This window comes from Rhinopithecus roxellana, chromosome 8 (genome assembly GCF_007565055.1).
Source record: "Rhinopithecus roxellana isolate Shanxi Qingling chromosome 8, ASM756505v1, whole genome shotgun sequence".
NCBI lineage: Eukaryota > Metazoa > Chordata > Mammalia > Primates > Cercopithecidae > Rhinopithecus > Rhinopithecus roxellana.
This window is the reverse complement of record NC_044556.1, coordinates 41,182,459-41,209,567: the sequence shown is the minus strand read 5'-3', so window position 1 is coordinate 41,209,567 and position 27,109 is coordinate 41,182,459. Positions and strand designations below refer to the sequence as shown.

At 51.2% G+C, this 27,109-nt stretch overlaps 1 protein-coding gene across 13 annotated transcripts in view; it reads right to left on the bottom strand.

Annotated features, from left to right (window-relative positions):
* Positions 1–296: 296 nt before the first annotated feature.
* Positions 297–27,109, bottom strand: part of ARHGEF2 (Rho/Rac guanine nucleotide exchange factor 2) — a 57,641-nt gene continuing 30,828 nt past the window's right edge. For 4 of the 13 annotated variants that reach the window (XM_010368095.2, XM_010368099.2, XM_010368096.2 and 1 more), the window contains 21 exons: positions 24,244–24,388; positions 21,905–21,972; positions 21,500–21,563; positions 20,720–20,849; positions 20,392–20,501; positions 20,078–20,221; positions 18,078–18,328; positions 17,738–17,863; positions 17,251–17,368; positions 16,803–17,051; positions 13,144–13,220; positions 12,538–12,707; positions 8,261–8,328; positions 6,048–6,248; positions 5,535–5,654; positions 5,338–5,405; positions 5,160–5,195; positions 4,902–4,952; positions 4,247–4,690; positions 3,687–3,900; positions 297–1,451 (listed from right to left, as the gene is read on the bottom strand). In XM_010368095.2, the coding sequence (XP_010366397.2) occupies positions 1,378–1,451; positions 3,687–3,900; positions 4,247–4,690; positions 4,902–4,952; positions 5,160–5,195; positions 5,338–5,405; positions 5,535–5,654; positions 6,048–6,248; positions 8,261–8,328; positions 12,538–12,707; positions 13,144–13,220; positions 16,803–17,051; positions 17,251–17,368; positions 17,738–17,863; positions 18,078–18,328; positions 20,078–20,221; positions 20,392–20,501; positions 20,720–20,849; positions 21,500–21,563; positions 21,905–21,972; positions 24,244–24,388 (2,928 nt within the window). In that variant the 3' untranslated portion in view covers positions 297–1,377. Of the gene's footprint in view, positions 1,452–3,686; positions 3,901–4,246; positions 4,691–4,901; positions 4,953–5,159; positions 5,196–5,337; positions 5,406–5,534; positions 5,655–6,047; positions 6,249–8,260; positions 8,329–12,537; positions 12,708–13,143; positions 13,221–16,802; positions 17,052–17,250; positions 17,369–17,737; positions 17,864–18,077; positions 18,329–20,077; positions 20,222–20,391; positions 20,502–20,719; positions 20,850–21,499; positions 21,564–21,904; positions 21,973–24,243; positions 24,389–25,054; positions 26,479–27,109 lie in introns of those variants that run through there. The other 9 variants (XM_030936561.1, XM_030936564.1, XM_030936568.1 and 6 more) reach the window with 4 other exon arrangements.

The window sequence follows — 27,109 nt, the reverse complement described above, 5'->3', positions numbered from 1 at the left end:
GTGACTGCTGAGCATGGCATACAAATACGATGAACACACGTTTCCTGATACTGGAGTTCCCAGCATTGGAACCTGTATGGCCCCTTTGTTTTTATCCTTGTGTTTGTGAATTAAAAAAACAAACAAAAAAAGATTTGCAGTGGTTACTGTTGTCAGTGCCCGCTCTCTTCAGTGAGGCAGAGGCTGTCCTTGTGGTGAGAGGAAAAGGCCCCTTTCAGAGGAACTTAGGTCACTGCCTGGTTCTCTCCTACCATCCTCTTCAGAATTGGCAGACATTATGGGAGACAGTACCTTACGGAGTTCCAGGTTTTTAATTTTCCCTGATTTTTTTTTTTAAACAACAAAATTGGCAGAAAAAAAAAAAACAAAAACTGGGGCTGGTCGACATTTGAGGGCAGGGGTTCCATTGAAAAATCCCCCAAATTCACGCTGAGGTTTCAGGTCATGGTTGCTGAGGTGGAAGATGAGGTCAGGGCTCCTGGAGATTTCCCAACCCACCCTAGAATTTGTTTCCAAATGGCTGGGGAATAGGTCAGTTTAGGTCCCCCCGTTACTGCAGATGAAGGCAGAAGTCATTGTCTCCCCTACCCCTCAACTTCTTCAGAGATGTGGAGATAGGAGGCTTCGATTTCTAATTGCCTACGATCTCTTAAAAATATAAAACACGTGCAGTTGACTTTGGTACAAAAAAGAAAACAAAACAACAACAAAACATTCTGGTCCCTGTGGGTTTTTTCCCTCACCCCCAACAAACCATTATGGCCACCCCAACCTCTAGTCCATCAACTCCAGGAAGCCAGGTTATCTCCCAGGGCTTCCATGAAGGACAGAGAAAGGGAGAACAGCAGTAAGAGGTTGAGGGGAGAGGAGAAAGTGACATGGCCCTGCCCATAGCCCTCCTTTATTTAAAGGGCAGTGGGTTCTGTGGCTGCAGCCTCTCCTCCAAGATGGATGTTGCAGGGGAGGGTTGTTAGGGCAAGAACCCAGCAGTTGCATGGATGAGCCTGAATATACCCCAGTAGTGTTCAAGGACAAGGCCCTCTGATCCCTATGGCTTGGTTCCCATGTCCCTGGTCCTTTAAATCTCCCCTCTCCCCCCATAACTAATAATAAATAAATAAATTTTCCTAAAGTGGAGGGAAGAAGGCATGAACCACTGGCATCTGTGGTGTAGCTTTCGGATGCCCCAGGGGGTGTTGTGGCCTAATTCCCCCAGCTTCTTAAATGGCCCCAGGTATCTAAGGATCCCAAGAGCTGGCAAGGACAATCTGTAGTTCTTTCAAATGTTCCCTCATCATTGGCAAATTGGAGTCCCCAAGGTTAGCCCCCTTCAGTAATGTTCTTCAGTGGGGCACAGGGCAGGGGTGAGGGGCCCCCTTAGCTCTCGGAGGCTACAGCCTCCCCGTCGCGGCTCTCCGTCTCCTCCGGGATGTCCTGCATTCTGGTAAAGTCTGAAGGGGGACAGGACAAAGCCAGTGAGTGAGCAGAGACTCCCATGAGGAACTGTACCCCTATACTAATGCCTCCCCATCTGCAGGCTCAGGGGGCTCTGGGGCTGTGAAGGGATGACAGGGTTCTGTAAATTCTTGGGTGAGAGGAAAACCTCTGGCAACGCGGTAAGTGAGGTATCCACATCTAGGAACCAGATACACTTTTACAGTATCCAAAGATACAATCTGATTAGAAAAGTACAAAATACTTTAAGGTTAGAGCTTTTGGTAATTTTTTATTTCATGAACCAACTATAAAAACTTGAAGGTCTTTGAAACTTTTTTTACTTTAAAAACTGGCCTGGTGGCTCATGATTGTAATCCCAACACTTTGGGAGGCCAAGGTGGGAGAATCACTTAAGGCCAGGAGCTGGAGACCAGCCTGGCCAACATGGTGAAACCCCATCTCTAGTAAAAGTGCCAAAAATTAGCTGTATGTGGTGGCACGCGCCTGTAATCCCAGCTACTCGGGAGGCTGAGGAACAAGAATTGCTTGAACCTGGGAGGTGGAGGTAGCAGTGAGCTGAGATTGTGCTACTACACTCCAGCCTGGGTGACAGAACAAAACTCTGTCTCAAAAAAAAAAAAAAAACTCTATCTTCCCAGGCACAGTGGCATGCACCTGTAGCCCCAGCTACTTGGGAGGATCACTTAAGCCCAGGAGTTTGAGTCCAGCGTCAGCAACAGCACAACACCCTGTCTCTAAAATAAAAAATTTCAGAGTGAGATCCTGTGTCTGGGTCTCCGGGTCTCTTTCTGTCGCCCAGGCTGGCGCAATCACAGAGTACTGTCAACTCAATCTGCTGGGCTCAAGCGATCTTCTCACCTCACTCTCACTGCCTGTAGCTAGGACTACAGGCGCACGCCACTACACCTGGTTAATTAAAAAATTTTTGGGGGGGCCAGGCACGGTGGCTCATGCCTGTAATCCCAGCACTCTGGGAGGCCAAGGTGGATGAATCACCTGAGGTCAGGAGTTCGAGACCAGCCTGGCCAACATAGTGAAACTCCAACTCTACTAAAAAATATAAAAAAAAATTAGCCAGGTGTGGTGGCGCATGCCTGTAATCCCAGTTACTCGAGAGGCTGAGGCAGGAGAATCAGTTGAACCCAGGAGGTGGAGGTTGCAGTGAGCTGAGATCACACCACTGCACTCCAGCCTGGGTGAGAGTGAGACTCCATTTTTAAAAAATAAAAATAAAAAATAAAATAGGCCAGGTGCAATGGCTCACGTCTGTAATCCCAGCACTTTGGGAGGCCAAGGTGGGCAGATCATGAGGTCAAGAGATGGAGACCAGCCTGGGCAACATGGTGAAACCCTATCTCTTCTAAAAATACAAAAATTAGCTGGGCCTGGAGGCACGCGCCTGTAGTCCCAGCTACTCGGGAGTCTGAGGCAGGAGAATCATTTGAACCTGGGAGGCAGAGGTTGCAGTGAGCCGAGATTTCACCACTGTACTCCAGCCCGGCGACAGAGCAAGAATTCCGTCTCAAAAAAAAAAAAAAAAAAAATTTAGTCGGGCATGGTAGCTCACGCCTGTAATCCCAACCTGTTGGGAGGCCAAAACAGGTAGATCGTGAGGTCAGGCATTCAAGAACAGCCTGGCCAACATAGTGAAACCCTGTTTCTACTAAAAATACAAAAATTAGCTGGGCATGGTAGTGGGTGCCTGTAATCCCAGCTACTCGGGATGCTGAGGCAGGAGAATTGTTGAACCTGGAAGGCGGGGGTTGCAGTAAGCCAAGATCACACCACTGCACTCCAGCCCAGGCAACATTGTAAGACTCCGTCTCAAAAAATAATAATAAAAAAATAAGTAAGTAATTAAATAAAAAAATAAATAAAATAAATGAAATTTTTTTTTTTTGGTAGAGGAGGTGGGTCTCACTATGTTGCCCAGGCTGGCCTCAAAATTCTGAGCTTAAGCGATCCTCCTGCCTTGGCCTCCCAAAGTGTTAGGATTACAGGCATGAGCCACCATGCCTTTTCTAAAAAAACCTATTTTTACTTCTAAAGGTTGGGAATCACCAACCAGTTGGAGGAGAGAGGCCCCTCCTGCTTCTTAGAGTTCCACCAACCATTCATCATCAGACAAAGCAGGAAGTCCCTCCCTAGAGTTACTATAAGCCTCACAGGTCAGTTAGGGCCCATTTGGAAGCCAAAGCCCAAAGGCCTGTACGCAGGCTGCACTCTACCTCTGGTCCATGTCTCCGCCAGGGTCTCACCTCGTGGACTGTGGGGCGGAGACAGACGGCTGCTACCTTCCTCCTCGCTGCCGGTGTCAGGGTCACTGCTATCTTGTAGCCGCTCTTCGGGGCTCCCCAGTTCCTGCCTCTCTCGGTCCTCAAAGTGTCGATGGACAGAGCGAGTAGTGACAGGCAGATCCAGGCGGTCTGTGCCTCGGCTGGGCTGTGGACAGTGGGCAGGAAGAACAGCAGGCCAGGGACTGAGTAGTGCGAAGACTGGAAGTTCTGTTTGGCTGAAGGCAGCAGCTCTTCCCACTGGGGCTCACCCATGACTCCCCTTCAGGAGATCCACCACCAACTGGCCTCTTTCAGCACCACCACCCGAGTTAGTTTCCTCCACCCCTGCACCCATCTACATTTCTTTTCAGTTCTCCAACTAGTATCTCAATATCCTTCAAGTCAGTTGCCTGATTGCATTTGGGCTCAAATCCCCAACGGCCCAATTTCTTTTGGGCTCCAGGGACCCTTATGTCCACCCCAGGTCCGTTCACCACTGCAGGCCACCTTACCTGTGGGGGGTTGAAACTCAAGTACAGGGCATCGCCTGCAGGGAGGCTGCGCCGCCGAGGATCTACAGGTCTGCGGGCCCAGGGGGCCTCGGCTGGGAGTGGCTCGGTCTGGCCCAGGGCGGCCAGCTGCCTTCGAGCCTCTTCGGCCTCCCGCTCCAGCAGTGCCCGGGCCTGCTCACTCTCCCGGAGCCGGGCCTCCAGGCTGCCAGCTTCAGTTGCCCGTTCTTCACCTAGCCGCCGGCAGCGCCGTAGCTCCTCCTGCAGCAACGCATGTTGTCGCTGCAGTAATGCCAGTTCTGTGGCCTGCTTTTCAGGGGCCACAGGGGCAGCACCAGCCCTGCCAGCCTCCCCATCCCGAGAGTTGGCTCGGCACAGCTTCTCCCGCCGCTCAGGGCCCTCAGGGAACCGGGCTTCCATCAAAGTGTCCTGCTGGGCCACAGCTGCCTGGGGGTAGAATGTGGGCAGAAGGGTTTATCAAAAGCCCCTGTGCTCTTCTACCCCTCGCCCTCACCCTCCAAGGCCCAGGTCATCGCTCCTGGAGAGCTTGGGTTGGGAGGGTATTTAGAAAGGCCTGTTGGGATGACCATGCTCTACCTAAACAGGCATCTCTAGCCTGGCTCCTCCCCTTCCCCATTCAAGCCCTTGCCCTACTGACCTGTAGGCCATGTAGAAGTCCATAGAGATTGACCAATCGCTGCAACGCCTCCTGAGGACAGACGGGGTGGGAACAGGGCCCCAGCTTTAGGATGGGAGAACTGCCCAAAAGTTGAACAAGGGTAGGTGTGGGGACAGTAGGATCTGGAGACATACTTGGATATAGACGCTTTCCCCACCCCACTCCAAACTGGGTTCTAACTTCTCAGACTAAGAACACCCTCCCTTTAGTCTCCTATACTATCAATTCCCATCTCACCTCTTGGGGTGATCTCAGCTGATTTCCATTTCGATCCTGCAGAAATGGGCAAGAACGGGGAGTCAGCAGGCACACAAATCCTGGGTGCCTGCCCCTGACAGCTTTGTGTTGAGGATCCAGAGGCTGGCTGTCCCTCTCCCACCCTCTTGCCAAGTCCCAGAACCTCTTGAGGACCTACCCTCTGGCTGGAGTCTGAGTCGGCTCTGCACAGTTCAATGGAGCCATTGAAGGTTCTGGCCTCACCATCTATTGAGAAGGAGAAAAGGATGGCTGAGCTCACTTCCCTGGGGCCCTGATACCACTCGATCCCTGGTACCACTCCACTCGCTTTGGCCCCTCCCACCTACTACCTTGGTCCCCTGCCCTGGCACTCACTGGCAGTGACCCCAGGACTCGTGTTACCACCGCTGTCTGGTTCCAAGGGCAGGGCTGGTTCTCGGGGTGTCAAGAGCAGTTCCACTCCCGGCCCCACCAGCAGGTCTTTCAGACCCTCCACTGTGGGGAAAGAGGAAGAGGTGAGAGCAGGAATGACACAGGACCCTGAGGGGAATGCCATTCACCCCCACATGTGGGACACTCGGGCATCCAGGGGAATGCCCCCTGCACTGGCAGTGGGGTTTCACTCACACAACCACTGATGAAGTAAAGGGCAGTAAATGCCTATGAGGCAGCAGGAGTCCATGCAGCATGGACGATATGGAGCAGCAGTAAGGACCACACGTCCTCCCCTGCCTTTCCCAGGAACTGGCCCAGAAGAGGCACTAAGGGCTGTTTATGGTTCATGGGGTTGGCATCCCACTTGTCTGTGTTTGTCCATGTCTAGTCACATGTCCATATTCTGTGACAGTGAGTGCTTGAGCCTAGACTCTTCCCTGGGAGCTCCCTCACCCTCACGGATGGCATCCTGCAGCAGCCGCTCGCCACGAGGGGACTCAAGGGACTCGGAGCGGAAAAGGCCCCTGGGCAGGGTGGGCAGGGCCATCCCACTGCCACCATCCTCTTCGGCCTGGAAATGGGTCATCTCAGCAAACAGCCCAACCTTCTCTCGCAGCAGCTCCACCAGTGCCCGGTCCTTCTGCTGCAACTCCACTGCAGATAAGGAACAAGTGAGTATATGAGAGGGCCTAGGGGATATGCAGGAGTGCCAGTAAAGGACAGCCCTAGGGGAAACAGGGTAGGGCAGGGCAGTGTGGCAAGACTTAATTTTGTTATTTTGGCATTTATTAAAAAAGAAAAAGGTTTCTAGGAACCAGGCGCGGTGGCTCAAGCCTGTAATCCCAGCACTTTGGGAGGCCGAGACGGGCGGATCACGAGGTCAGGAGATCGAGGCCATCCTGGCTAACACGGTGAAATCCCGTCTCTACTAAAAATACAAAAAACTAGCTGGGCACGGTGACAGGCGCCTGTAGTCCCAGCTACTCAGGAGGCTGAGGCAGGAGAACGGCATGAACCCAGGAGGCGGAGCTTGCAGTGAGCTGAGATCACACCACTGCACTCTAGCCTGGGCAACAGAGCGAGACTCCATCTCAAAAAAAAAAAAAAAAAAAAAAAAGAGATTGTGGCAGGGGTTGCAGGTTGTCCAACAGTGTTCATTCTTCCCATCTTCCTTTAATGAGAAAATGCATAGAAGTTTCATCTGGGCACACATGGCTGCTCAGTTAACAACCATGTTTTCTAGCCTGACTTGCACGTGACTGTATTGCTATGTGACTACATTCTGGCCAATGGATATGAGCGTCTTCCAGATCTGCTCTTAAAATAAATGGGTATAGGCCAGGCATGGTGGGTGGAGCACTTGAGGCCAGGAGTTCGAGACCAGCCTGGCCAACATGGTGAAACCCTATCTCTACTAAAAATACAAAACTTAGGAGTGGTGGTGGGTGCCTGTAATCCCAGCTCCTTGGGAAGCTGAGGCAGGAGAATCGCTTGAACCTGGGAGGCGGAGGTTGCAGTGAGCTGAGATTGCGCCACTGCACTCCACCCTGGGTGACAAAGCGAGACCCTGTCTCAAAAAAAAAAAAAAAAGAAAAGAAAAGAAAAAAAGGGTGTAAACTCTGTTCCTTTACGCCTCGTTGCTAGGTGTGATACAGATGTGACAGTGGGAGCTGGAGTAGCCACTTCAGACATGACATAGAGATGAAAACTTCATGTTAAAGATGGCAGAGCTGCACCACTACTCTGCACTTCCCACTTTGAACTGTTACGTTGACAGCAATAATATTCTACCTTTTTGTTTTGTTTTTTTTTTGTTACCCAGACTGGAGTGCAGTGGTGCAATTATAGTGCACTGCAGCCTTGAACTCCTGGGCTCAAACAATCCTCCCACCTCAGCCTCCCAAGTAGCCAGGACTATGCGGTCTTGCTATGTATGTTTTGTTGCTAGGTATGTTTCTCGAACTCCTGACCTCAAGAGATCCTCCCTCTCCCAAATCCTGCTGGGATTAAAGGCATGAGCTACTGCACCAGCCAATCTACATTTTTTTTTTTTTTTTTTTTTTTGAGATGGAGTCTTGCTCTGTCACCCAGGCTAGAGTACAGTAGTTCAATCTCAGGTCACTGCAAGCTCCGCCTCCTGGGTTCATGCCATTCTCCTGCCTCAGCCTCCTGAGTAGCTGGGACTACAGGCACCCACCACCACGCCTGGCTAATTTTTTTTTTTGTATTTTTTAGTAGAGATGGGGTTTCACTGTGTTATTCAGGATGGTCTCAATCTCCTGACCTTGTGATCCACCCACCTTGGCCTCCCAAAGTGCTGGGATTACAGGCGTGAGCCACTGCGCCCAGCCAATCTACTTCCTTTTTTAAGGAAGAAAATTTTTGTTGGTCTTTTTGTACAGCAGTTTAATCATACCCTAACTAATATAAGGCCTTACAGTGAAAAAGTAAGTTGCTCATCCAACCTTGGTCTTCCATATTATTTTTACACACACGGTAGTATACACTTTACAATGTTTTAAACCTTGCTTTTTTCACTTAATATGTTTCAGCTGTGGATCTATACCAGCCCTCACAAAGCCATCTCATCTTTTTAACAGTTGTATAATATTCCATTGTGTGAATGTATTATAAATTACTAAGGAGCTCCTTGTGGGTGGACTTACTCTTAATTCGCCGCAGGTAAGCCTCATCCTCTGTCTCAATCAGGGGGAAGTCCTCCCTGGATGGGCATCTGGAGGGGTAACAGGTTGCAGGCCATTGGGAGACAGAAGCTAGGTTATAGATCAGAATCAGCCTTCCCTCCTTCCCAAACATGCCTTACGCTTCCCTCTTCTGATGAGACTCCTCAGCCTCACACCCTAGCTTTAATTCAGTCTTGACCTTCTCCTTTTTCTTTCTTTTTTTTTTTTTTTGAGACAGAGTCTTGCTCTGTCGCCCAGGCTGGAGTGCAAGGGCGCTATCTCAGTTCACTACAACCTCCTCCTGGGTTCAAGTGATTCTCCTGCTTCAGCCTCCTGAGTAGCTGGGATTATAGGTGTGCACCACCATGCCTGGATAATTTTTGTATTTTTAGTAGAGATGGGGTTTTGTCATGTTGGCCAGGCTGGTCTCGAACTCCTGACCTCAGGTGATCCGCCGGCCTCGGCCTCCCAAAGTGCTGGGATTACAGGTGTGAGCCACCGTGCCTGGCTGACCTCCCATTTCTTAGCACTGATTATCTGCGTTTACTGAGATGTATCTCTCCCAATGTCTCTTGGAAAGGCAGCACAGTGCAGAGGGTCAAGTACAGGCTTTGGCATCAAGCAAACAGGATTCAAATCCTGGCTCCACTTTTTACCAGGTGGTAACCTCTCTATTTCCTCATTTGAAAAATAAAGGTAATATCTTCCTCATAGGTTTTTCATTAGGATTAAATGAAATGTTAAAGTGCTTTGAACATTTAACAGAAGCTCATTAAATCAATTACAATTAATATTATTAATTTCCACAATTACAATTTTTTTTTTTTTTTTTTGAGACGGAGTCTCACTCTGTCACCCAGGCTGGAGTACAGTGGCTGGATCTCAGCTCACTGCAAGCTCCACCTCCCGGGTTTACGCCATTCTCCTGCCTCAGCCTCCCGAGTAGCTGGAACTACAGGCGCCCGCCACCTCGCCCGGCTAGGTTTTTTGTATTTTTTTTTTAGTAGAGACGAGGTTTCACCGTGTTAGCCAGGATGGTCTCGATCTCCTGACCTCGTGATCCACCTGTCTCGGCCTCCCAAAGTGCTGGGATTACAGGCTTGAGCCACCGCACCCAGCCCTACGATTTTTTTTTTTTTTTTTTTTTGAGACAGTCTTGCTCTCTCGCCCAGGCTGGAGTGAAGTGATGCGATCTTGGCTCACTGCAACCTCTGCCTCCCAGGTTCAAGTGATTCTCCTGCCTCAGTCTCCCAAGCAGCTGGGACTACAGGCACACACCACCATGCCTGGCTAAGTTTTATATTTTTAGTAGAGACAGGGTTTCGCCATGTTGGCCAGGCTGGTCTTGAACTCCGGTGATCCATCTGTCTCAGCCTCCCAAAGTGCTGGGATTACAGGTGTGAGCCACAGCGCCTGGCCATAAGTACAAATATTAATACTATTCATAAAGAAGCCACTACAGATCTAGTGTTAACAGGACAAGTCATTTTGAATTGCTTTCCTGGAATAGGCAATTTCATAATTTTTTTTTGGAGACGAAGTCTCACTCTGTTGCCCAGGCTGGAGTGCAGTGGCACAATCCTGACTCACTACAACTGCCATCCCCAGGTTCAAGCGATTCTCCTGCCTCAGCTTCCCGAGTAACTGGGATTACAGGCTTATGCCACCACGCCCGGCTAATTTTTGTATTTTTAGTAGAGATGAGGTTTCACCATATTGGCCGGGCTGGTCTTGAACTCCTGACCTTAAGTGATCCACCCGCCTCAGCCTCTCAAAGTGCTGGGATTATAGGCATGAGCCACTGTGCCCAGCCTGCAATTTCGTACTTTAATATGCATTTCTAAAAACCTTTTTCAAAATTCCACCGTGCAGAAGTTAAAAAAAAAAAAAAAAAGGTTTACAAATTATAAAGTTGAGGAGAACTGATTCCCTGAAAGCTAAAGAACAATTATAAAAATCTTGGCTGGGCGTGGTGGCTCATGCCTGTAATCTCAGCTCTTTTGGAGGCTGAGGTGGGCGGATAATCTGAGGTCAAGAGTTCGAGACCAGCCTGGCCAACATGGCGAAACCCTGTGTCTACAAAATACAAAAATTTGGCTGGGTGCAGTGGCTCACGCCTGTAATCCCAGGACTTTGGGAGGCCGAGATGGGTCAATCATGAGGTCAAGAGATCAAGACCATCCTGACCAGTATGGTGAAACCCCGTCTCTACTAAAAATACAAAAATTAGCTGGCATGGTGGCACAACCCAGCTACTCGGGAGGCTGAGGCAGGAGAATCGCTTGAACCCAGGAGGCGGAGGTTGCAGTGAGCCGAGATCACGCCACTGCACTCCAGCCTGGCAACAGAGAGAGACTCTGTATTAAAAAAAAAAAAAAAAATTTGCCTGGGGTGGTGGTGGGTGCCTGTTGTCCCAGCTATTCAGGAGGCCGAGGCAGGAGAATCACTTGAATCCAGGAGGTGGAGGTTGCAGTGAGCTGAGATCGTGCTACTGCACTCCAGCCTGGGGAACAGAGTGAGACTGTCTCAAAAAAATTAAAAAACTAAAAAAAAGAAGAAAAACTATAAAAATCTGAATTAGAAGATCGAGACCATCCTGGCTAACACCGTGAAACCCCGTCTCTACTAAAAAATACAAAAAACTAGCTGGGCGAGGTGGCGGGTGCCTGTAGTCCCAGCTACTCGGGAGGCTGAGGCAGGAGAATGGCGTAAACCCGGGAGGCGGAGCTTGCAGTGAGCTGAGATCCGGCCACTGCACTCCAGCCTGGGCGATAGAGCGAGACTCCGTCTCAAAAAAAAAAAAAAAAAAAAAAATCTGAATTAGAATTAGGGCCGGGTGTGGTGGCTCACACCTGTAATCCCAGCACTTTGGGAGGCCGCGGAGGGCAGATCATGAGGTCAGGAGTTCAAGACCAGCCTGACCAACATGGTGAAACCCTGTCTCTACTGAAAATACATTAAAAAAAAAAAATCTGAATTAGAATTATACTTCTTTTTTTTTTTTTTTTTTTTTTGAGACGGAGTCTCGCTCTGTCGCCCAGGCTGGAGTGCAGTGGCCAGATCTCAGCTCACTGCAAGCTCCGCCTCCTGGGTTCCCGCCATTCTCCTGCCTCAGCCTCCCGAGTAGCTGGGACTACAGGCGCCCGCCACTGCGCCCAGCTAATTTTTTTTTGTATTTTTAGTAGAGACGGGGTTTCACCGTGTTAGCCAGGATGGTCTCGATCTCCTGACCTTGTGATCCGTCCGTCTCGGCCTCCCAAAGTGCTGGGATTACAGGCGTGAGCCACCGCGCCCGGCCTATACTTTATTCTTTAGGCATAATCTTCCAGAATTCATTTTAAACATCTTACCTGTGCTTTATTTGATGTTTTTTCCCATTACAATTAGACACATAGTTGACTGCCTCAAATCTAATGAGTGTCCAATAGAAGCTAAAGATTTGCTGCTTTTTTTTTTTTTTTTTTTTTTTTTTTTTTTTTTTTTGAGACGGAGTCTAGCTCTGTCGCCCAGGCTGGAGTGCAGTGGCGCGATCTCGGCTCACTGCAAGCTCCGCCTCCCGGGTTTACGCCATTCTCCTGCCTCAGCCTCCCGAGTAGCTGGGACTACAGGCGCCCACCATCTCGCCCGGCTAGTTTTTTGTATTTTTTTTTTAGTAGAGACGGGGTTTCACTGTGTAGACCAGGATGGTCTCGATCTCCTGACCTCGTGATCCACCCGTCTCGGCCTCCCAAAGTGCTGGGATTACAGGCTTGAGCCACCGCGCCCGGCCAAGATTTGCTGCTTTGACACACCGATTTCCTTCTTGCTTCTATTGTGTTGAGTTTGCTTATGAGACTTGTTCCTCTCTAGCATTGATGCTTTCATTATCCTCTTTTTCATTCATTTTTAGAAAAATAAACGTAAAATGCAATACAAGCCAAATAACAGCCCTCTGCCTACAGATGAAGATGTCAATGTAGCTGAAACTGTACTGTCGGCTGGCAGGTATGCCACCATGTGATAGCTCAAAGTATTCCTTTGCTTGTCAGCTCATGTTGTATTTGAAAAGGAGTTGAGGTTGGCAATGTAAAAAATGTGACTTTATAGGACATAAGAACATAGGTAACCTTTCCAGTATTGGGCCATTTTGTCTCTCCCTCAACCTCTTCCCCCACATGTCTGAACACTGGATTCTGTTCCCAGGGAGTGCTATGGTTGGGATCTAATGCTGCAGGTACCCTGAGGTCATAGGCACATGCAGGCGGCAGACAGACACTCACATGCGCACGCTCTGCTGAATGACCCGGATCCAGGTGCTCCGGTCATCCCGGGATGCTGTGTGCACCTCGTACATCTCAGGTGGGGCTGCGCTGATCAGAAACATCCCTTTCTCCTGGTTGGCGATATCCCGTACGATTAGATTCTGCAGCGATACCACTGAGGGCTTGTCCTGCCAGTCAGGGGAGAGGAAGGATTAAGCCTGGGAATCCTGTCCCTTGGCATATTTAGGCCTTCAATCCTTCTGGACAAGGACTGAAAGGACTGAAAAGTCATCTTACAATACCAGTTAAGAGCCAGGCACTGGTGCCAGCCAGAAGGGACTTAGAAATGTGTGCAACCCTTGACAAATTATTTAACTGACTTGAAGTTTTACTTTCATCATCTATAAAATGAAGACGAAAAGAATCTTTTCCCACAGGTGTGAAAGTGCCTGTGCACAGTAATAATACCTGTGAGCTGCTCTTATTTTTTATTATTACAGTAATAGTAACAATTATAGCTGTTTGACTCTGGGGGATTCCAGAGCTCTCATGGGCTTGGGCAGGAAAGCAAGAAGAGCCTAAACACTTGTCTGTGCTGAGAAAGGTGAAGAATGAATGTCTCACCAGGGTAGGAAAGATGTACTTCTGGTCCTTTTCCTGGAGAAACACCAGTACATCTGTCATCAGCAGCATTAGCACATCTGGCAGGGGATGAAGGTGGGAGAACAGTCAGCACTAGACAGTCTGAGCAGCTGTTTCCCTCTTTACCGAGGACCAGGTTTATCCCGTCAGGTTAGAGGTCCCAATTTCCCTCTTCCTGGCCTCTCGTCCCTCTGGCTGCTTTCACTTTTTCAGACCCCTCACCTATTCTTCTTCTTCTTCTTTTTTTTTTTTTTTTTGATACAGAGTTTCCCTCTTGTTGCCCAGGCTGGAATGCAATGTCGCGATCTTGGCTCACTGCAACCTCTGCCTCCTGGGTTCAAGCGATTCTCCTGCCTCAGCCTCCCAAGGAGCTGGGACTACTACACGCATGCGCCACCACGCCCGGCTAATTTTGTATTTTTAGTAGAGATGGGGTTTCACCATGTTGGTCAGGCTGGTCTCAAACTCCTGACCTCAAGTTTATCCACCAGTTTTTTTTTTTTTTTTTTTTTTTTGAGACGGAGTCTTGCTCTGCCACCCAGGCTGGAGTGCAGTGGCCGGATCTCAGCTCACTGCAAGCTCCGCCTCCCGGGTTTACGCCATTCTCCTGCCTCAGCCTCCCAAGTAGCTGGGACTACAGGCGCCCGCCTCGTCGCCCGGCTAGTTTTTTTTTGTATTTTTAAGTAGAGACAGGGTTTCACCGTATTAGCCAGGATGGTCTCGATCTCCTGACCTCGTGATCCGCCTGTCTTGGCCTCCCAAAGTGCTGGGATTACAGGCTTGAGCCACCGCGCCCGGCCTATCCACCAGTTTTGGCCTCCCAAAGTGCTGGGATTAGAGGTGCGAGCCACTGCGCCTGGTCATACATTCTTACAGCTTAAAAACGGTGTGGGGGAGCGGGCAGGGCGGAGAAAAATTCATGTGCTATCAGACAAAACAGCGTCGTGGGCTAGCAGGAACCATAGGGATCACTCAGTATCTTTACGGAAAACCCTTTCTACCCAACTGACTCGGGTTTCTTAAGCTAGGGCCTACAGACCCCCTGGGACTCTGTAAACCTTCTGAAGGTGTGTAAACAGTTTTACATATCAACATAACTCGTATGTATTTTTTTGGGTGACACGGTCCAAGATTTTTGTGAGATTCATAAGGATTCCCAGAGCAAGAGGGACCATACTTTTATTTTTAATTTATTTTTGATTTAATTTAATTTAATTTAATTTTTTTTTTTGAGGCAGAGTCTCGCTCTGTCACCCAGGCTGGAGTGCAGCGGCACCATCTTGGCTCACTGCAACTTCCGCCTCCCAGGTAAAAGCGATTCTCCTGCCTCAGCCTCCTGAGCAGCTACGATTAAGGAGTGTGCCATAACACCTGGCTAATTTTTTTTTTTTTTTTTTTGAGGTGGAGTCTCGCTCTGTCGCCCGGACTGGAGTGCAGTGGCCAGATCTCAGCTCACTGCAAACTCCGCCTCCCGGGTTTACGCCATTCTCCTGCCTCAGCCTCCCGAGTAGCTGGGACTACAGGCGCCCGCCACCTCGCCCGGCTAGTTTTTGTATTTTTAGTAGAGACGGGGTTTCACCGTGTTAGCCAGGATGGTCTCGATCTCCTGACCTCGTGATCCGCCCGTCTCGGCCTCCCAAAGTGCTGGGATTACAGGCTTGAGCCACCGCGCCCGGCCTACACCTGGCTAATTTTTTGCATTTTTGTAGAGACGGAGTTTCACCACGTTGGCCAGGCTGGTCTCAAACTCCTGACCTCAAGTAATCTGCCTGCCTTGGCCTGCCAAAGTGCTGGGATTACAGGCATGAGCCACTGTGCCCGGCCTATGTTTTATTTTTTGGGACCAAGTCTCGCTCTGTTGCCCAGGCTGGAGGGCAATGGCATGATCTCTGCTCACTGGGACCTCTGCCTCCTGAGTTCAAGTGATTCTCATGCCTCAGCCTCCCAAGTAGCTGTGACTACAGGTGAGCACTGCCACGTCCAACTAATTTTTGTATTTTTAGTAGAGACAGGGTTTCACCATCTTGGCCAGGGTAGTCTCGTATTCCGGACCTCAAGTGATCTGCCGGCCTCAGCCTCCCAAAGTGCTGGAATTACAGGCATGAGCCACCGTGCCCAGCCTGGACCACACTTTTTAGCCTTTAAATTCCATTTCTAATATCTAACTAGTGGAAGACCTTTATGGCTATCTGACCTAAATTCTCCCTGTCCTGGCATATTCCCACTTCTAATTTTGAGCTTGGTAGGGAGGGAGAAAGTTTCCTTCCTCTCGTAGAGGACTGAAAGACCATCCCTCACCCATCCGTCTCCTTCAACCCCAGCAGGCCCCTGCTTCAATTTCCTTCTCTGCTGCACACTCCAAGCTCTCAGATCCTATGGGATCAGCACTCCAAGACTGAGGGAGGAAACAAAAATCAATTCCATAAAACTTGAATGTCACAATCAAGAAAACACACAGGGCCAGGCATAGTGGCTCGCATTTACAACCCCAGCACTTTGGGAGGCTGAGGCAGGACAATCACTTGAGGCCAGGAATTTGAGCAAGACTAGCCTAGGCAACATAGCAAGATCTTGTCTCTACAAAAAATTTTAAAATGTGCTGGGTGTGGTGGTGCAGGTCTGTAGTCCCAGTTACTCAGGAGTCTAAGTAAGGCAGAAGAATCACTTGAGCCCAGGAGTTTTGAGTTACAGTGAGCTATGACTGCACCACTGCATCCCAGCCTGAGCAACAAAGCGAGACCCTGTTTCTAAAAAAAAAAAAAAAAAAAAGAGAGAGAAAACATACACTCCCCCTTTGCCCTTGGGGATTTTACTAAACTGTGGGCACACAGAAGGGGAGGGCTTTTGCTAAATGCTTCAGAAATAACGCTCTCCAGCCTTGCTATTTTTAATCCCCCATGGTTTATATTCTTAGCTGCTGCGTGGGAGGGATGGGAAGGAGAGAAAGGGATAAAGGAAAGAGGCTGGTGAAGACTGACAATATCCAAACCCAGGGAGCAGAGATTTCATGACATAGGTCCAGAGGCTCAGGCAGGCTCTGGCCTCAGGAGCCTCAGGTATTACAGTTTCCTATTGTCCCTCACATCTCATCCCCAAAGCCAAGGCCTGCTATTCTCTTGCTTTGATTTAGGTGAGAAAGACTTTACCAGTGCAGACAAATTCTGGAAAGAGAACCTGGGAAAGTGTACCCTGGCCCCTGATCTGCCCCCTCTGCCCCGCTGTCTCTTCTCCTCCCTGCCTGTCCTTCACCGGCTCAGTCCCCTCCTCTGGGCCTCCTCTGGCTGCACTCCCCAAAGCTCCTGCTTACTCCCATCCCTGGTAGCTGGGATTCCAGCTGGGGGTAACAACTGATCCTGTCCTCCAGTCTGAGAGCTTCTTTGTCTTCCTCAGTAAAACTAGTAGCTCTCTGGGCATGTAAAGACCAAAGAGATGATAAAATACTGATAGGGAAGGCCCTGTATGGTCCACAAAGTTAACTACAGAATTCAGGCTTTTGCTGCCACAGAGACCCCATTTTTCTCTCCCACTGAGTCTCACTGTCGTATGGGCTGCATAAAAAGAGGTTGATTCTAAGGCCTGAAGGCATCTCCCACTCTCCATCTGACTCTGAACTCCTGCCTAGTCTGCCAAGCAGGTCTAACCTTTGAAGCGCCCCGTTGCTGTCTTCCAGAGCAGGCAGCCATCGTGGATGAGTTTGCGCCGCAGAAGTTCCTCTCGGCCAAAGGGGCCCTTGCCAGGCACTGGGGTTTGGGCCCGAGGGTCCATGCGGTTGTAGATCTCCTGCAGACGGGCCCCTTTCTCCAGCTCATAAATATCCTGGTCCACATTGGACAGCAGCTCCTTCACTAGCCCCAGTGCTGTGGTCAGGTCCTGGCGTTCCTCCTCGATCCCTGGCACCGGGGGTTGGCATGGGGGACGGCTCAATCAGCTTCACTCACACCCCCGTTTCGTTCCCATCGTGTCTTGATTCCACTTTAGAGGCTGCCCAGGGTTTCACACCCGACCCCACCCTTCCCGTGGTCATCCCGAGCCTTTCCTCACCCCAGGTGGCTATCTCCCAGCGGCCCTCTCCTGGGCCTGCCTACTCACCGTGGGAATGCTGCAGGATGCGGCTGATGAGTACCGGGTACTTGGTGATGCGCTGAGTCACCAGCAGGATGCACTCCTGTACCCCGTGCCGCTTGAGCACGGCAGAGCGGGTCACTTTCTACAAGGGAGGAGGCAGGGCTCAGGGCCAGAGGGGAGGGCAACGGAAAGGCCTGGTGCCTGAGCTCTGGTGCTGGCCCTACTGTGGCCATTTACCTGGCACTGGCCTAAGTGACACATCTGGAAAATGGGGATAACAATGCCACAGGTTTGTTGTGAGGACCAACTGAAGGAGCAAAAAGTTCTTGGGAAACTACCACAGCGTGCTCTAGCATTCTGAGGGGCTCCTGCTGACAGGATCCACATGAGGATGGTCCGCATGGGTGGCGAATGCCTGACCTCCATGTGGGTGCAGCTCACAGGCACTACCTCCATGAGTCAGGGGCGTGGGTTTGGGTCATGAGTATGGGATCTGGAGAGGTCTGCTCACCCGGATGAATTGCTGGAAGCGTTTGTCTCGGGCATACAGCTCCTTATAGAGCTTTAAGGCCTTGGTGTGGCGGCTGCAGAACTCCGAATAGGTCTTACGCATCTGCTCCGCGCTAGGACCTGAGAACTAGAAGTTGGTGGAGCAGGGCTAGGTCAGCATTTCCCCAAAGCCACACTTTACCCACTGGACACACCTCTGGCCTCCTGCCAAACAGGTTGGCTTCCTATTTCTCCAGCTCTCCCTGGCTCCCCTCCAACCCCTAGAGTTTGGACCCAAGAAACGCCCAACCCAGTCACACCTCCTTCCACGAATATCACCCAGGAGTCCTGCCTTTTCCCACCTGGCTGATAAGCAGATCACCCAAGCGATGAATGACAAAGTTCCGGGTACTGCCAGGGCACAGGGCCTGGCGTCGGCGTTCTAATAGCTGGCTGAGGAAGCGTGTGTGGATGTCACTGAGCTCGTCCACGCAGGGGAACAGGCCCTGGACCACTCCCGGCTCCAACTGTAGCTCTTCCAGCATCCCCGTGCGGAAGAGGCGGGTCATGATCTTCAGTGTCCTCACGTGGTGCAGCTCTGTCTGGATTAGCTCTGTGGGGGACAATGGGACATTTGGCCTCTACCCTGGCTTGGCTAAAACTGGTGGGGCCCTAGGATAAGGACCTCACAGTTCACGTGAGGTTTTCAAGGTATCTTCCAGGTTAATATTCTGCATTATTATGATCTAAGATCATTTTCTAATCATTTTTATCTTTTGAAGAATTTATTATTATTTTTTTTCCCCAGAAATGAGGTCTTGCTCTGGTGCCCAGGCTGGAGTGTAAGTGGCACAATGAGAACTCACTGCAGCCTCGAACTCCTGGACTCAAGTAATCCTCCTGTCTCAGCCTTCCAAGTAGCTGGGACTATAGGCACATGCCACCACACCTGACTAGTTTTTTGTTTTTTGTTTGTTTGTTTTTTTTTTTTTTTTTTTTTTTTGAGGCAGAGTCTCACTCTGTCGCCGGGGCTGGAGTGCAGTGGCCGGATCTCAGCTCACTGCAAGCTCCGCCTCCCGGGTTTACGCCATTCTCCTGCCTCAGCCTCCCGAGTAGCTGGGACTACAGGCGCCCGCCACTTCGCCCGGCTAGTTTTTTTGTATTTTTAGTAGAGACGGGGTTTCACCGTGTTAGCCAGGATGGTCTCGATCTCCTGACCTCGTGATCCGCCCGTCTCGGCCTCCCAAAGTGCTGGGATTACAGGCTGTTTTTTTTTTTTTTTGAGACGGAGTCTTGCTTTGTCGCCCAGGCTGGAGTGCAGTGGCTGGATCTCAGCTCACTGCAAGCTCCGCCTCCCAGGTTCACACCATTCTCCTGCCTCAGCCTCCCGAGTAGCTGGGACTACAGGCGCCCGCCATCTCGCCCGGCTAGTTTTTTTTTTTTGTATTTTTTTTAGTAGAGATGGGGTTTCACTGTGTTAGCCAGGATGGTCTCGATCTCCTGACCTCGTGATCCGCCCGTCTTGGCCTCCCAAAGTGCTGGGATTACAGGCTTGAGCCACCGCACCCGGCCACTGACAAGTTTTTAAAAATATTTTTGAGAGACAGAGGTCTTGCTTTATGGCCCAGGTTGGTCTCAAAATCCTGGCATCAAGTGATCCTCCCACCTTGGCCTCCCAAATCGCTGAGATTATAGGCATGAGCCACCACGCCCAGTTCCATTTTTTATCTTTACACCTTATCATCTCAAGCTGTGAGCTATTTTAGGGTAAGAACCATATGTCTTCTACATGTCGAGGCTTCCCACAGTCTCCAGCATGGTGTCAAGCATGGAATAAGCACAGAGTAAAGACCGAAGATTGAGATAAAGAAGGGATAGAGAGAGGGCGTTGGAGACCAACAGCATCAAGAGGTGGGGACCTAGTGGGCAACCTGTGGCATACCAGGCAGGGTCTTGTAGGCCAAGAGGATATAAGGGAAAGGGTTTTGAGAGGTAGGGGCTGGTGGAAAGAAGGACACAGCCAAGTGCGGTGGCTCACGTCTGTAATCCCAGCACTTTGGGAGGCTGAGGCGGGCAGATCACCTGAAGTCAGGAGTTTGAGGCCAGCAGAGCTAACATGATGAAACCCCTGTCTCTACTAAAAATGCAAAAATTAGCTGGCATGGTGGCAGGCACCTGTAATGAGAATCGCTTGAACCTGGGAGGTGGAGGTTGCAGTGAGCCAAGATCAAGCCACTGCACTTCAGCCTGGTTGAGAGAGTGAGACTCTATCTCAAAAAAAACAAAAAAACAAAAAAAACCCAAGAAGGACGTAAACAGGACCTGGTGAAGGAAGAGGAAGACTAGGGTGGTCTTGGCTCACCATAGATGACATCCTGCTGCTTCATCACCTCCTTTTTATGCTGCTGCAGGAAGCTGCTGTCCACAGCAAGGCTCCAGGAGTCAGCTGCAAAGTCCTTCTCATCCATCTCAAAGTCACTCATCAGCTCATTGTAGATTACCTCTGCTGGACATTTGCAGGGCAAGCAACTCAGAGGTCTTGAGTTCCCTTCCCTGGGTCCCTGGCCCTTCTCTAGATCCCTTCCCTCCTTGCCCTTCCAGGCTACTCCTACCAGTTCCTCATCCCCAGCCCCTCTCCATCTTCCTCAGGGCTTCCCTGGGCCCAGGCCTGCTCACCTTCGTCAATGAGGGATTCCACTGATAGGGTTCGGTTCCGCATGTTGAGGGAGTCTGTGGACTGTGAGAGGATCCGGCGCAGCCCCAGGGGAGACTCATCATTGAAATGTCTGAAGAAAGTGGAGGCTGTCTGCATCACCCCCAGTCGGGCAAGAGACCCCTTCCCAGGTAGGGAACGAAAGCCAGGATCCAAGAGGCAGCCCCCCTAAGTTCTCCTTATTTGTCTATCTACAGTTCTGAACTCAGGGATGGAAAGGGACCTCTCAGCACGCCCTCGGTCTCCACTGCCACACTGTCTCGCTGCCCCTTTCCCCAAACAGAGGCTCACCCAGCAATGTTGGTGGTGGAAACACTCTTGGCTAAAGACAAGGAGGAGCGGCCACGGCGGGAGCCTAGGAGGGACTGCCGGAAGCTGTCGGACGGGTAGATGGCCGAGCTTGGCCGCTCCCGGATGGTTGCTGTGGGGGAGAGATGCCCAGCAGGCAAACATCAGACTCTGGTGCTTTCCAGGATTGAGGCCTCCCAGGCTCCTCAATGAGGCATGAGGCATCCTCTCACTCCACCTCAGCCCCCTCTAGTCAAGAAAGATGATAATGAGAATGCCACCTTACATTTGTGTAACACGCTAATGTTCACAAAGAGCTTTTTCTTACTTATCTCCTCCCTGACATAAGCCTATGAACAAACAGGAGCTCAGAAAGGCAAAAAGACTTGTCCTGGGTGACTTGGGTAATGGCTAGGTAGGGACTGAGGCTCTGCTCTTTATACCTAAGGACCATGCTCTTTCTGTTACATCAGAGCTGTCTGAATTGACACTTGACAGCTGCTACCAACACTCCCAAAATGCAGTGTAAATAACTGATAAAATACAGACTGTGGCCAGGCTCAGGCGACCACCCATCCCCAGCCCTCATGCCCATTTGGACTCTCCCTCCTGCCCCTAAGTCCAAGAGTCTGAACCATCCCTTAGGCCCCCACTATCTGCTTCCAATTGAGAAGAGGAAGGCACTGTGCCTGGGAACAACCTTAGTGGGGCAGCAGAGTCCATGGGTTGAGCAGCCTGGGGTCCAGGGTCTTAGGGGACCTCCTCCACTCCCCAACTACTCACTCTTACTTCGAAGAGAGACGGACTGCAAGGCAGTGTTGTTCTTCAGCAGGGCTGCTTTCTGTTGCTGTGAGACAGAGAGCAGGAGAGAGATACCAAGAATGGCTATCACCCAAGGATCACCCAAAGAGGTATGGGGCAGGAGCTAGGTGGCCGGCCCCCTTAGGAGAAAGCTGGCACTGTAGTTAAGGGGATCAGGGTGGTTGAGCCCAGTGCTGCGGGGACATGTCTGCAGCAACAGGCCCGGCCTACTTGGGGCCTGAGGCCTGGGGTTGAGGGTCTGGGCTGCCCCTTGGTGAGGAGGGGGGGTGGTGAGAAACACAGGGTAGGGAATGAATGGAAAAGGCATGAGGGTACCACACACTCACTACCCTCTCCCCCAGCCCTCTGCCCTCCCTGCCATCTCACCTTCTGCTTGACCTTGGTACAGTTGGCGAGGGTGTCTTTACAGCGGTTGTGGATAGTCACATTGCAGGCTGGGAGGGTGGGGTAGAGAGGGTGAAGGGAGGGCCGGGTGGTACAGGAGGGGACACACCCACATGCAGACACCCATCTCCTCCTGGCCACACAGTCCTCAGGGACTCTCCCCCCTACCCCGACTTCTGGGCCATTACCACACCCCAGTCCCTCTCCTCCCACCTCCCTCTTCCTTCAAGCAGGAAATGAAGTGAGGGGGTATAGGTGCTGAATGAAATTAAACAATCAAGTGGGATGGGCAATCCTGACCCCAAGGTGGCCTGAAGGGTGGACCAGAGGGGAGCAGGGGTCACTGGCTGCCAGAGATGAGCTCAAGAAGCACGAAGGTGGTTGCGAATGGCAGATGGAAGAGAGGACTCCCACAGAACAGAAGATGGCACAGAGGCAGCCGGGATGGGGGCTAGGGGCAGAGGGGAAATTTACATTCCCTGAGCTTTTATAATAGCAAATGTTCCACATTTACTTAATCCTAACCACCCATGGAGGGAGATTCAGTTATCCTCATTTCACGTATAAGGAACCTGTCCTGGAGTGGCTGAACCATCCATCAGAGGTCACATGGCCAGTGGGAGAGCTGGGGTTTACACTGCGGTGACCTGAATCCAAAGGCTGTGCTCCCTCACTTGCACCGCATGCCCTGGACTCTGGCTGGGCCTCAGCAGCTCCAAGGCTAGTGGCTCCAGTGGTAAAGAAGGGACAGGCGCCTCCCCACCAAGCCTGGCCTTCTCCCTTCCAGGCCCAGGGAGTCCTGTTCCCCCAACTCAGGCAAATCCACAGCTCCCACACTCCATCTGCTTCTCCACCATCCTCCACCCCACCTTGCCATGGGTTAGGAGAGAAGAAGAAAGGAGGATTCACTGAGCCTAGGCACTGCGACCCTGGGCCGTGCCTTTCCCAAACATGCCCTCAGCTCCTGGCCCTCTCCAGCTTCCCCTTCCCCATCCAACAACGCCGGAAACTCTGCTAACTCTTTCAGACAATACCCAGCACCACGCTCACTTCCACAAATACAAGGCAAACTGGGTGGAGCAGAGGGGGGCAGACAGAAGTGGGGGTTGCCGCTGCCCCCACCCCCCTGAAGCTCCCTTCTCCTACCCCCAACACTCAGCTCTCTGGATCGAACCTCCGCTTTCCACCTGCTCTCAAAATAGTGCTGCCCACCTCCCCTGTTCCCCTGGCAACAAGCTTCCTGATTGGGAATTTTGTCAGGTCTCTACAGGGATCTAGATTGGGGTTCCCTCCTCATCCTCACAACTCTAAATTGAACAGTGCGGAAAGTAGGGAGGCTTCACTGGTTGTTTTCTTTTTTTTTTTCTTTTTTTCTTTTTTTTTTTTTTGAGCGGTAGCAAGGTTTATTGTGAAGAGCAAAATGACAAAGCTTCCACAGCTTGGAAGGGGACCCGAACAGGCTGCCCATCACTGGTTCTTTCTGGGGGTTCCTTCCCCAAGTTCCATAGGGATTTACAGGCTAGAGCTTTTGTCCGCTATTCAGTAGCACGTCAGAATACCTTCAATCCTGCTCTAATCAGAGGCATCTCTGCCATAACTTCAGGAGGAATTGAGGAAGAGGGGGCAGCAGGAGCCCTCTGTATACTGGGGAAGGAAAGAATTCCTGGCTTATACTCCCTAAAGACAGGACCACACTCAGATGTGGATGAAGGGCAGGAATTCTAACCCCTGCCCCCCAACACACACATCCCTGCTACATTCCCTCTTTCTCACTAGAAATTTGAGATGAAGGCTCCTAATCCCATCTTCTGCTTAAAACAGCAGAGATTTCTATTGACCATAGTCAATAGAAAGAAAGGGGCAAGGGGACTGTGAAGTCCTGAATGCCCAGCTCTGCCCAGCAAGATGGGCAGAGCCAGCTGCAAGGCTGGCAGCTTTCCACCCAGTTCCTCTATCACCCCCCACCCCACCCCCTCCACACACACAACATTCCTGCTCCTTCTCCAATCAGTTCCCCTAACCCTTAGCAGCTGTTCGGGGAGCAAGGGGGGTGTCTGGTGGATGACAGCTGCAAGAGGAGCCAGCCCAGCCTCCCCTCCCCCACATTCCCAGATAGTCCAGTTTATGCCATATTCCAACAGCCACTACCCCTCAGTGTGAGGACAGGGAACAAGGGATCAAGCATCTGGCCCTGGCATTTGTGCCCAGCCGGAGATCAGAGACAAGAGTGACCCTCATGGATCCAGGCAGAAAAAACAGATGAAAAGATCAGGGTCAGTGGGCACCGAGTCTGGGTGACTCTCAGGGTCCAAACAACTTACTTGGGCAGATGAGGGCTTCCTTGGCTGTGATGCTCTTGTTACAGGCATAGCACATGGTCATGCCTGAAACTGAGATGGTGGTGAAGAGGTGCCCATTGGTATAGCGGGCATCCTTGGCTTCCTTCATCTTCTCCTTTTCCCGGGTCTGTGGAAGGGATGAGAGGGAGAGGAAGTGAGGCTGGAAAATGCCGGGGTGCCTGAAGTCCAGAGAGACAGGCTGGGGGCACAGGCAAGGAAGAAATGCCAGCCTGAGGATGCTGGAAAGACACCAGTTCCTAAAGCAGAGCCTGCAACTGAGTGTCAGAGGCAGCTGTCCAGGAATGACCAGGCCAGGCTCTGGGGCGGCCAGTCCGGATGGGTTCTGGGTCCCTGACCTACCTGGCCCCTGCGGCTGGGCTGCCTCCTGTTGCCACTCATCTCCCTGGCTCTAGGTCTCTGCGTCCTCACTCCACCTTCCCAGCCCTAGCTCTGCTCGCCCCCGAGCTGCTGTACTCTCCTCTCTGTGCTGGGGGAAGATGCGCAGAGAGGAGGGGAGAGCAGGCGAAGCGGAGGGTGCCAGCTCACCAGCGCTTTCCAATCTATGGGAGTTAGCTCCTCTTATAACCATGACAACCAGTGTTGGAGCCGCTGTCTCTGTGGCAGTCACAGTGGGGGGGCAGGAGATCCCCTTACTAGATTGGCTGAAGGGGGCAGAATGCCTCCCCTGCCACCCTCAACCCAGGGATCAGGATCCCAGACCTCTAACTCTTTTCACCAACCTTCATCCTCAACACACATGGTCTGTCTGGGAGGCAGCATGTCCCCTACTAACCTCAAGGCGAGGGCTGCTGCCTTTGGGTCACTCTTCCACTCTGGAATCTTTAAGTAAGTAAGCTCAGCCAGCCATCTCGGTTGCTTCCAGCGGAAAATCTCTCCTGTAGTCTAACTTTTATCCCTCTCATACTACTCTCCAGAGTTAAAACCTAGGAGAGTTTCCTCAATTGCTCCTCACCCAACTGGTCTCTCCCATCCTAGGAAGTCCCTTCTGACATCTACCCTTCATCCTTCAGTGTTGGTCTCCGCAGAGATGGTGCACACCTTCCTCGGAGCCTCTGAGCCAGTGTTTCCCATCTCTGCTGTCTCCCATTTCCCCCAGTGCCCCTGCCTCTGCAAGTCAAGTCATTCTCCCCGACCTCCAATCCGTCCCTCTTTAAGCCCCTGCGATTCCCAAAAAGCCTAAGAAGGTGAGAAGAGGGGGATATCACTCTTCCCACTATTCTAGGACCTTCCTCAGTTGTGACCTCCGATCTCTGGATTTTCCCTCCCCACTCAGAGCAGGACTAGAAGCTGAGAAGGCCACTCCCTCCAAGGTTTCTCAGGCTCTCAGAAATCAAAGAGCAGGATCCAGATGGCTGAGGGTAGAAGCCCCAAGTCAGAGGACCTGGGCTGGGGACAGAGGATTATAGCTCAGCGGGAAGCACTCAGCCCGGACTCTAGGAGACCAGTACTGACTCAGCCGAGGCCATGCTAGCAGCTGAGAGGTGGAGGAGGGGAAGAGATGCACGGCCCTGGTGCTTGGGGCAGAAAAGGGTAGAAAGGGGAAGTGTAGAGGGGCTGAGTCAACAGTGCAGGGACAGAGGGCATGGGGCTGCAGTGCCTAGGGTCTCAGAGCTTCCTGGTGGCCCAAGATCCTTCTCTTTCCTGCTTCTCCTCCCAAGCTCCAGGTTTGCCTGATGATGTCCAGAGCCCAGAGGTCTTGGGGTCAATCCCTTCTCCCCTTATGCATCCTCTTCATCCCCAATCATCTATTGTTCGCATCCTCCTCCTGTCTCCTGGTCTCTCCATGTCCTCCCTTCTCCTCCCAGGGTCTCCCTCCTGGGCTCCTCCCGCTCTGCCTTCCCTTTCTCAGCCTTGCTTCTCTGCCACTGTTCTCCTCTCCCGCCCACAGCCTCTTTTCCCCTCCTCCTCACGCAGGCCAACTGCTCCTCTACCTAGGCTTATTCAGGAAGCTGAGCTGCCTCTAGCCTCGAACTCAAACCTGTAAACTGTTCTGGCCTCCTTTTTTCTATTCTGATACCTACCTACCTGGACCACTAGAAAATGCTCCCTTTGGTCTAACCTCCACCTATCTTGTGCCAAATTAAGCTCTTTAGAAGTTCGAATTCAGGTTGGGTGTGGTGGCTCACACCTGTAATCCTGTAATCCCAGCACTTTGGGAGGCCGAGGCAGGTGGATCACCTGAGATCAGGAGTTCGAGACCAGCCTGGCCAACATGGTGAAACCCTGTCCCTACTAAAAATACAAAAAATTAGCTGGGCATGGTGGCGGGCACCCATAATCCCAGCTACTCTGGAGGCTAAGGCAGGAGAATTACTTGAACCGGGGAGGTTGGAAGCTGCAGTGAGTTGAGATTGGGCCACTGCACTCCAGCCTGGGCCACAGAGTAAGACTCTGTCTCAAAAAAAAAAAAAAAAGAAGTTCAAATTCACCTTTGAATAATAACCTCACAGGACCTCAAATACCAAGTCCAAATATCTCTTCCCACTGCCATACACTCTCCCTTTTCTCCTCCTCTCCTGCCCTCCCATCCTTCTATACAACACAAACCAAAAGTTTGAGCACATATCACATTTGAATTAAAAGCAAGAGGCCGGCGAGGTGGCTCACACCTGTAATCCCAGCACTTTGTGGGGCTGAGATGGGAGGATCACTTGAGGCCAGGAGTTTGAGAACAGCCTGAGCAACACAGCGAGACCCATCTCTATAAAAAATAAAAATAAAAATAAAAACATAAGTAAAAGCAAGCAAGCTGAAAACAGTATTAAAAAAACAACATGACTGGACCAAGGTCACTCCAGAATGGGCAGTGCTGCTACAAATGCCCTCT